This window comes from Vitis riparia, chromosome 4 (genome assembly GCF_004353265.1).
Source record: "Vitis riparia cultivar Riparia Gloire de Montpellier isolate 1030 chromosome 4, EGFV_Vit.rip_1.0, whole genome shotgun sequence".
Taxonomy (NCBI): Eukaryota; Viridiplantae; Streptophyta; class Magnoliopsida; order Vitales; family Vitaceae; genus Vitis; species Vitis riparia.
The window spans coordinates 8,286,725-8,297,514 of NC_048434.1; the positions used below are offsets into that span (position 1 = coordinate 8,286,725).

At 29.6% G+C, this 10,790-nt stretch overlaps 1 protein-coding gene across 1 annotated transcript; it reads left to right on the plus strand.

The window, feature by feature from the left end:
- The first annotated feature begins 1,377 nt into the window (after positions 1-1,377).
- LOC117912359 (glutamate receptor 2.7-like) lies at positions 1,378-8,967 on the plus strand. Its single transcript, XM_034826913.1, has 5 exons — positions 1,378-1,647; positions 5,520-6,835; positions 6,975-7,287; positions 7,593-7,999; positions 8,110-8,967. The coding sequence occupies exons 1-5, from the start codon at positions 1,389-1,391 to the stop codon at positions 8,728-8,730; spliced, it is 2,916 nt and encodes a 971-aa protein (XP_034682804.1). The 5' UTR covers positions 1,378-1,388; the 3' UTR covers positions 8,731-8,967.
- The last annotated feature ends 1,823 nt before the right edge of the window (positions 8,968-10,790 follow it).

Here is a 10,790-nt window from a genome sequence, read left to right on the forward strand (position 1 = left end):
GAGACTTTGGAGGGTGTTCGATAAAATTTAATGCTTATTACTTAATAACTTAAATTGATTTTAAGTTAAATTATACTTAAATTATTAATTTAAAAATTAAATTTTAATTTTTACTTTAAATATTAAGGTTGTTTGATAAAATTATTCTAAATCATTAAATTGATATATTTATCCTCATGGATTATAACTAAGATAAAAAAGATCAAATAATAATAAAAGTTATAAAGTAGTAAAAAAGATTATAAATATAATTTTGACAAATGAGGATAAAAAAGTAAAATGAAGATGTATTGTTTTTATTTATTACTTAAAGTTGTTTTTGACTTTAAGTCATGTTATTAAGTTATTTTACCAAACATACTTAATTTACTTAATAATTTAAATTAAGTTATTAAGTGACTTTAACTTATTAAGTTGGTTTACCAAACGTCCACTAAACATGACTCAAAGCAAAAAATATATCATTAATTAGTAATTTAACAAACAACCTCAAACTCAAGTTTAAACATTGATAGATAGTGTTAACCTATTAGTTGAATATAGTTCAACAAATATGAAAAAGTTTATAATTGTTTCCTTATTTCTTTTATATTTTTCATATTTTAAATAAATAATGAATAATACAATTAAAAAATAGTAAATGAATAATAATGTATAGATTGAGGTTTATCTTTAATCACATCAATTCTAATTCTAATATTTTTAAATCAATATGTTTTTTAACTTAAGTTCAATCCTAAATTTTTGTTAACTTGAAACTTAGGTGGGTTCCCCAACCCAAGTTAGCAATCCAATTGGTAGTGGACTATTCAATTCAAAATTTTATTTTTGTTCATATAATTTGGACCCATTGCTCCATAAGTGATCTAAATTACAAAACCAAACTCAAGTAACATGTTTATTAAATTATAAAAAATAAACAAAAAGAAATAAATAATAATCATTAAAATAAATAATATGATGCTAAATTTTAAAAATAATGAAATTATGTATTTTTTTGTTGGAAAATGATAATATTTTAATAAAAATTATAAAACAAAAATACTAATTTATTAACAATTAAATCTATAAAATATATATTTTTTGTTAAAAATAAATAGTAATGATGATAAATGTTAATAATATTTTATTTAAAATGAATTATAAAATAAATATAATTCTTTTATTTTAGATTATGCAAATATATGTACGAACTTTGTTATATTTGACGGGACAGACAAGTTTCTTGCACCCGTGGGTAAAGACACGACTCCAGTTGGGTCTCCTTCTGAAGTTGACTGCGGAGCTACTTCCAGCTGGCTTCTGGCTTCAAAATTCTAAGTCCTAAAAATAAAGAAATCTCCTTCTCTCCAATATTAGGAGTACCATAGCTTCCCACAAGTGCAAAGATGAGAAAGAACCTTACCCAACTCCTTATCTCTCTCTTTCCCACGATTTTCTTCATGGAAATGGGCATGGCACAGAACACAACAATCCCAGTTAAAGTGGGAGTGGTTCTGGACTTGGATACATGGGTTGGGAAGATGGAGTTGAGCTGCATCTCCATGGCCCTCTCAGACTGGTATGCCTCTCATGGCCACTACAAAACCAGGGTGATTACAAAAATCAGAGACTCACAAAGAGATGTTGTTGGTGCAGCTGCAGCAGGTACTATCCCTTATATATTTTAATTTTTTAAATAAGGTTTTTGTTAATAAATTATAAAAATTGTATTATATTTTTGATAAATTATTTTAAAAAAATATGCTAATATATAATTCACGTAAACGAAATTTTTTAATTGATTTAAATTTTAAATGATTTAAGTTAATCTTAATTGTGTTAGGTAATTGAGAGTTGTACTGGGATTAAATGAATTATTGCTGTTATTTTTGTGTGAATTTGATAAACTTCCAACCCAATTGGCCTCTTTTATTAAATGAATTGTAGGTTTGTATCGTGTTAAACAAACAATAAATGGGTCATCCTCCTGTTAAAAAAAGGGAGAATTAGGCTTTAAAGCCATTTGGCTTTGATAATTAATAAAAAGTCCTTCAAATATCCATAATTGATTAGAAGGATATGAGATAAGAATAGACAAAAATACCTTTTTGACTTATAACCATCATTTTTATCTTTATACGACCACTCTTTATATATCACTTCCATAAAATTCTCCATTATTTAATATTTTTTATTGTTTTTTAAACTCTTTTAAAAATAATTGAAAAATTAGCATTATTTTCTAAACAAAAATTATATTAATGATTCAAAAACTATTTTGGAAAATACTTTTGAAAAAAAATAATTTAAATGAATAAAAATTATCTTTTACATTTTAGAAGTAAATAATTTAATGATTAAAACACTATTTAAAATAAATATATTTACTATTTTTTTTCTTTTATATTAGAAAAGTAATTTAAAGTTTATTTTTTTTACTATTATAAAATAAAAAAATTATTTTTTTTAATCTTCGTCCTTCTTTATTTTAATAATTTTTTTAACATAGACTTTTGGTAATAGGTTATATGAAATGTTATAAATTTGTTTATTAAGGAATTTTCTTAATAATTTGACTTAATTGAAAATTTATTAAAATAAAAAAAAATGAGAAAGAGGATGGATGAAGAGTTTTTATTTTAAATATTTAATTAAAATATTTTCATATTTAGAAATGGATTATATTAATACAGAGTATAATAAAGATTGAATTTTTCTTATATAAAATAGTTGAATGGTATATTTACTTATTTTAATGAAAAACGGTAGTTAAAAATTATATATATATATTATGTTTGAGTTTGGTTTTAAAATATATTTTTAGTTTTTACTTCTTTTATTTTTAAAAATAATTTTATTTTCTATATTGTCTCTTTTTTAAAATATGTTTAATTAAAAAAAGAAAATTATTTTTAAAAATGAAAATTGAATACCTTGTTTAATACTATTTTTTTGTATGAAAATAATAAAAAGAATTAAATTTTATTTATTGATTATTCTTTTTTATTTTTTCTATTAGTTATTTTAATAATAAAATAAAAAATATAATATGTTGGCAATTAAATAAATAAATTGATCAATTGTATATTTTTTCACAAAAATATAATATGTTCACAAAAAAAAATTGGATTTAAGTTTTTCGCTCTTTTTCTTAATCAAATTACTAAATCATATTTAATTTGTATCATTGTACAAAGGTATTCACTAATTGTATAAGGGAAATGTACTAAATGTACAAGGGGTGTAAAAAATTACCATTTATAAAAGATTTTAATTAATTCTAAACCACTCATTTATCTTTCTTGTCACCCATGAATTGCATACACATATCATGCACTTTATTTAACTCTCACATAGAAATTCCAATACTTTCCCCAATAATGATGTTTGAGGAAAAAAAATTTAACCCTAATTCATCCACCATTTTCTCAGCTAAACCATTAGAGATATGGTTAACACACGTATGTGGACACATTACTTAGGAGGGATATATTGCGTCATTGTATAATGGTATTACACTAACTGTACAAGGGAAATGTACTAAGTGTACAAGGGTGTACAAGGTTGCCATTTGTGAAAGATTTTAATCAATTCTAAATCACTTCTTCATTTTTCTTGTCACTCACAGATTACATACTCATATCATGCACTTTATTTAACTCCCACATGAAAATTCTAATACTTTCCCTAGTAATAATGTTTGGGGAAAAAAAATTAGCCCTAATTCATCCACCATTTTCTCAACCAAACCATTAGAAATATGGTTAACATACCTACATGGACACATAACTTAAGAGGGATATATTGCATCATTGTACAATGGTGTTACACTAGCTGTACAAGAGAAATGTACTAAGTGTACAGGGGTGTACAAGGTTACCATTTGTGAAAGATTTTAATCGATTTTGAATCACTTCTTTATTTTTCTTGTCACCTACGAATTGTATATGAAATTTGTACTACTGTACAAGGGTGTTATACTTACTATACAAAGAAAATGTACTAACTATATAAGACAAAAATACTAACTATACAAGAAGTGTATAAAACTACCTTCTATGCAAGATTTCAATAAATTCTGAATCGTTTTTTTTTCTTGTCACTTGAGGATTAGACATTTTCCCCCCACACATTCCTTCACCTAAAAATTGTTATAATTTGAATTTTTAAATTTCATCATCCAAAATTTGTAATTGCATATTTCGTTTGAGTAGTTTTAACAATTTTGTTTTAGTACATTTACATCCCATATAAAGGAAAATTAACCACAATATTTAGGTACTACCTTTTTTGTGAAATCATGTATGAGGAAAAAAAAGAAAAAAAAGAGAAAATTATGATACATTTGCTTGACTTGATGACACCACGTTTTAATAATTTAAACCATGTCAAGTCCACATCTATTCCATATTTAAAAGGGTATTTTAATATTTTTCAAATTATTAAATTATAATACATTATTCAATTAAAAATCAATTATCATCATTAGTTAAAAGATGATTATGTTACAAAAGAATATATTAAGACAATATCTATGTATTATGCATAAAATAGAGAAAATATTCAAATAATTGTCTATAACCTTAAAAGATATTTATATAATATATATATATATATATATATATATATATATATATATATATTAGATAAAAAAGAATAATACCATTTTGTAAGGTGTTTAAAAAATATTTACTTAAAAAAAGGTAGTAATAATCATTTTTAACCATTGATTTCTAATATTTTTTTGAGAGAAAAATAATTGGTAGAAATAATGACACTTCCTTAACTAGGAATTAATTTACATGGTCCCACCAACTAATATGTGAGAGAAAGGTAAAGTGAATAAAGAGAGAGAGAGAAAAGGAAAGAGAGAATGAGAGAGAAGTGGGAAACCCATTGTTTTTTATTTTTTTATTTTTGACAATCAAGGGCATTTCAAGAAATTTTGAAAAGTAATGTCCTTCAACTTAATTTTCACTCTTCTATTAGGTCTTGTGCTTAAATATAAAAGATATAAGGATCTTGGGCCAATTTTCAAGCCCAATAGAGTGTAAAACACAATTCTCCCTTAAAAAAAATATGACATAATTATATACATATTTATTTATTTATTTATTATATACATATTATATTAATATTCTAATTATATAATAATACATATTTATAATAATATTAACATTATTAATATTTAAAAAATGGAATGTTTTTTTCATTCAAGAACTTTGACCTCGCCCAAATTCTTTCTGGTTGTGTATATATATTAACGTTTTATTTTATTAATATTTTGGTTTAATAAATTTTAAAATTTTAGTTCTTTTTAATCCTAGTAAATTAATTAATATTATAATTTTTATTATAAATAATTAATAAATATATTATATATTATTATAAATATAAAACTGAATTCAAATTTTAAATTGAATTAAAAGAAATATATAAATGATAAGGGAATCACCTTGAATATATTATTATTATTACTATTATTATTAATTCATTTAAATGCTTTGTTTACTTTTTGAACCTGATTTGGAATTCAGCTCTCGACCTTTTACAAAATGAAGAAGTGGAAGCCATAATAGGGCCGGGATCATCGATGCAGGCCAACTTTATGATCGGTCTTGGAAGCAAAGCTCGGGTGCCCATCATTTCATTTTCTGCAACAAGTCCTTCTCTTTCTTCGCTCCAGAGTCAATATTTTGTCCGAGCCACCCTAAATGACTCAGCTCAAGTACCAGCAATAAAGGCAATTGTCCAAGCCTTTGGATGGAGAGAAGTTGTGCTTATTTGCGTGGACAATGAGTATGGCAATGGAGTCATACCGTCTCTGACTAGTGCCTTGCAGGAGGTGGACACCCATGTGACCTACCGGAGCGCCATTCATCCATCGGCAACTGATGATCAAATCGTTAAAGAACTTTACAAGTTGATGACGATGTCAACTAGGGTTTTCATTGTGCATATGTTTACGCCTCTTGGCTCCCGGCTTTTTACCAAAGCAAATGAGGTTGGAATGATGGAAGAAGGCTATGTTTGGATACTAACTGATGGGATGACTGACTTTTTGAGTACTTTGGACCCTTCAGCCATTGATTCCATGCAAGGGGTGTTGGGCGTCAAGCCTCATGTTCCAAGAACCAAAGAGCTTGACAGTGTTAAAATCAGATGGAAAAAGAAATTCCAAGAAGAATATCCAATCAATGAAATCTCTGAGCTGAACATTTTTGGACTCCGGGCATATGATGCTGCTTCTGCACTAGCCATAGCAGTTGAAAAACTTAGCGTGGGAAACTTCAGCTTCCAAAAGACTAATATTTCCAGAGATTCAATCAGTCTTGAGAGTATTAGAGTTTCCCCAATTGGACCAAATATTCTCCATTCACTATTAAGTACTCAATTCAGAGGCCTTATCGGACATTTTCAAATTGTAGATGGGCAACTACACTCATCAGCTTTCCAGATAGTTAATGTGATTGGTGAAGGGGAAAGAGGGGTTGGATTTTGGACACAAGAGAATGGAATTGTAAGAAGACCGAATTCTACTTCTAAGGTCAATCTAAGAGCCATTACATGGCCAGGAGAATCTACTTCTGTTCCTAAAGGTTGGGTGCTTCCTACCAACGGAAAGAAGTTGAAGATAGGAGTTCCAGTGAAGGAGGGTTTTAGTGAATTTGTGAAGGTGATGCGAGATCCTATCACTAATACAACAAAGGTCACTGGCTACTGCATTGCTATCTTCGATGCCGTAATGGCAACATTACCATATGCTGTTCCTTACGAATACGTTCCCTTTGAGACACCTGATGGAAATGCTGCTGGTAACTACGATGAATTGATATCTCAAGTATATTTTCAGGTCAGCCATACTCTTTAGATTCCCTAATACATAATAATTTTCATTCAACTATGGTCATCAACTGTCAAATAGAGGGAAACTGACATCCTTTTACAATGAAATATCTCATCAATTTTACCAGTACTTTTATCATGAACAGAAGTATGACGCTGTGGTGGGAGATACTACTATTCTAGCGAACAGGTCCTTGTATGTAGACTTCACACTACCTTACACCGAGTCTGGCGTATCAATGATGGTGCCCATCATCGATAACAGAAGTAAAAGTGCATGGGTCTTTTTGAAGCCATTAACTTGGGACCTTTGGGTGACAAGTGCTTGTTTCTTTGTCTTCATTGGCTTTGTGATTTGGACTCTTGAACATCGAATAAATGAAGATTTCAGAGGGCCTCGTTCACATCAAGTTGGCACAATTTTCAGCTTCTCCTTCTCAACATTGGTGTTTGCTCAGAGTAATTTCTCTTCTGCTTCCTTGAATTTAAATGCACAATTAATATGTAGCATGTTGAGCAATGCCAAATAGATTTTGGAATTTTATAATGATATTGGAAAACATAACTGAACCAATTCCTATAATTGCCTTGTTGTTTGTTTGCCATACTAGCAACAACTAACCTCTATTCATGTATAACACTCCATACGTATGCGAATCTAAAAATTTCATGCTACTTCATGTGTTTCAGATTTCATATTGAGTATTTAATGTCGATGTTTTCTTGTTGATTTTCTTTTCTTTGACATTAAATCGTATTTATAGGGGAGAGAATTGTCAGCAACTTGGCTCGGTTCGTGGTGATCATATGGTTTTTTGTGGTGCTGATTCTTACTCAAAGTTACACGGCCAGCTTGACTTCGATGCTAACGGTTCAACAGCTCAAACCGACTATAACTGACATAAACGAGCTCATAAGAACAGGGCAGCGCGTGGGCTACCAAAATGGCTCCTTCATTCTTGCATTTTTGGAACGGATGAAATTCCATGAATCGAACCTTGTAATATACAATTCTCTTGAACAATTAGATGAATTATTTTCAAAGGGGAGCCAAAAAGGTGGCATTGCTGCTGCATTTGATGAAATCCCTTACATGAAGCTTTTTCTAGCAAAATATTGCTCCAAATATACTGTGGTTCAGCCAACGTACAAGTTCGATGGTTTTGGATTTGTAAGTCTCTCACATCTAAATTTGCTCAAAATGTCTTATGCTGGTTTCTCATTTTTTCCTTTTTTTCTTGCCCTTTATTTTTATTTATTTATTTATTTTTTGAATTTCAGGTCTTCCCAAAGCATTCGCCTCTGGTTTCTGACGTTTCAATGCAAATCTTAAATGTGACTGAGGGAGATCAAATGGCGAAATTTGAGCAAGCATGGTTTGGGCAGAATTCGAGTTGCCCAGGGCTCAACAGCTTGTTGTCTTCAGACAGCATCGGAGTCGATAGTTTTTGGGGCCTATTCCTTATTGCTGGAGTGGCTTCATCTGCAGCTCTCATCATATGCATGGCCACTTTCCTTTATGAAAACACAGATACTTTAGTACAATTGGATCCCCCAGCTTCAGTATGGAGAAAAATTAAAGCCTTGGCAACCCTCTTTGATAACAAGGACCTCAGCTCCCATACTTTCAGAAAAAGTGAAATGGGAGATAGAAGTGGCACCAATGGCATGGATGCAGCGACTGCCTCTCCAGCCACAAACTACCCGCCGAGTCCATTAAGCCTTTCAGTCCAAACAGAGAGTAATTTTGCTTTCTCCAGAGACCAAGCAACACCTGCTTCCGAATATGGTGATCCAATGAGTCCAAATGGGCAGACACCTCCTGAGATAGCATTTGGTATCGAGCTTGCCAATTCAAAGCAAGAGCTGAAAGTACCTGAAGTAGTTCATGTGAATAACTGATTATACCCTACTGTGTATTTCACAGAAAAGTAGCACCATGACTCTGGCCTAATTCAGTTGACGTTTGAATTTAGGTCAACTCCATGCGCATATTATAAAGGATCTGTGCCTGTATGAATTAACGTAGATGATCAAGGGAAAAAATTACTTAAGATGATGAACAGTAGTGATGTGCTGATACTGGCCAATTCATCATATTCTTATATTCCTAGCCCAAATTTTGTTTTTCCTATAATTTTGTCTTTTTAGTGCCCGCATGCTATAACCCCATGCTATGACACTGCCACGGACAATTTAAAATATCTTACATTTATATTTAAAATAAAATAAAATAAAACTATTGAAGAGAGCGCACTCCCCTTTTGACCCGGCCCAAAAGTTATGGCCAAAGATTTATTTATTAAGCCCAAAATGATCACTCCATTTTAAGCATAATCCAATTAAAATTTATCATTGTTTTAAAAACCGGACCGAATAGGCTAGTTCGACCGGTTTGACCGCTGGCCGGTCACCAATCCGCGGCCATTTGAGCTAGGGGGCCTTTGAACCGTTGTCGGATAGTCAGAACCGCAGTCGGACCGGTGAACCGGATGACTTAGTCGATTTCGGGTGAGCTGAACGGTTCACCTCCCCCCATCAAATCAAAATATTAAGAACTGAGATTTATAGATACAACAGAAGGTAAAAACTAAAAAAGGATAAAAACCAGACAGATTATAGGTTTTAGGGTTTGCTGAAATTGTTATCAGCGACAGCACCATGTAGAGAGGAGCCGAGATCGCCAATGTTGAAGTTCTCCTTGCTGTTGCTCATGGAGACTTTAGAGATTGGGAGGAAGAAAGCCTAAAAACCAAAACCCTAGATGAGAGCCTTGTGGTCGGTAGGAAAGCTGATTTGGGAGGAGAGTTAGGGTTTGGAGACTCGCTTCAAATCTTCTCCCTCTCTTTATAAACCTCACACCTTTCGCCTATTTATTGCAGCTGTGCCACTATAAGGCCGTGTTTGACAATTTCCCTTGTTTCTAACATTCTTATTTTACTCTTACTTTTCCTTTTTTAAATGACATTTTTTTTATAATCTTAATTTCTTAAACACGAATGGGTTGGAGTTTTTCCCATTAGGATTGGGATTTCAGATTTTAAATCAAAATTAAATAAAAATTATAATTTAAGTCAAACTCATCTATTAAATATCCAATCCATTTCAACTCCAACTCCAAGTCAAGACGCAATGCACAATCAATTTTCCACCATAAATTTTTTTAAAATAGTTTCCTAATAAATAAAATAATTATTTTAAAAATCATTAGATATAAACAAACTACATAATAAAAACAAAACATGTTTAAAGATCATTAGTTATTAATTAAACATTAACAATAGTCTATAAATTTGATTCCAACATTCATAAATGTTTTAGTAATTAGACAAAAATAATGAATCTACTAGTTTAATATAATTAAAAATATTCCATTTTTGTTTTTAATAATATAAAATGTTAAATACAATTCTTCTCATCCCCTCGCAATGCCCCAACCCCTTTTCCGATGCCCCCAAAACCCTTCCTTCCTAAGGAAGATACGAGATTCTCATTTTCCTACCTTTTTGGCCGCCTTTTCCAAATTTTATTTTATTTTTACTCCATCAACATTATTATTTATTTTATTTTATATTTATTATTTTTTTACTTCATGATTTTTAAAACTTGTGATTTTAATTTAAATGAATGAAAATATTATAATTTTAAATAATTTATGATTATAAAATAAGTTTTTGATTTAAAATTTCAAAATTTAAATTAATATTCTAATTTTAATTTTAATTTCTAATTTGAAACTAATTTTATGAATTTTCAAATAAAATTTTAATATTTAAATAATATATAAATTATTATTATTATTATTATTATTTTTATATTAGTTTTAAATTTAAATAATATGTAAATTATATATTTATGACATCACCGATTCGACGGTGTTGGAAAAATTTAAACCACAAACAGGATCTTATGAAAGACATTAAAGCATGCAATAAAAATTTGGAATTAAGAAAAGCTGACCT

Excerpts from the sequence above, each read along its gene's own strand:
- LOC117912359 (XM_034826913.1), top strand. The coding sequence starts at position 1,389 with ATGAGAAAGAACCTTACCCAACTCCTTATCTCTCTCTTTCCCACGATT. Across the intron at positions 7,288-7,592 it reads AACATTGGTGTTTGCTCAGA|GGGAGAGAATTGTCAGCAAC; the intron begins GTAATTTCTCTT and ends TCGTATTTATAG. Across the intron at positions 8,000-8,109 it reads AGTTCGATGGTTTTGGATTT|GTCTTCCCAAAGCATTCGCC; the intron begins GTAAGTCTCTCA and ends TTTGAATTTCAG.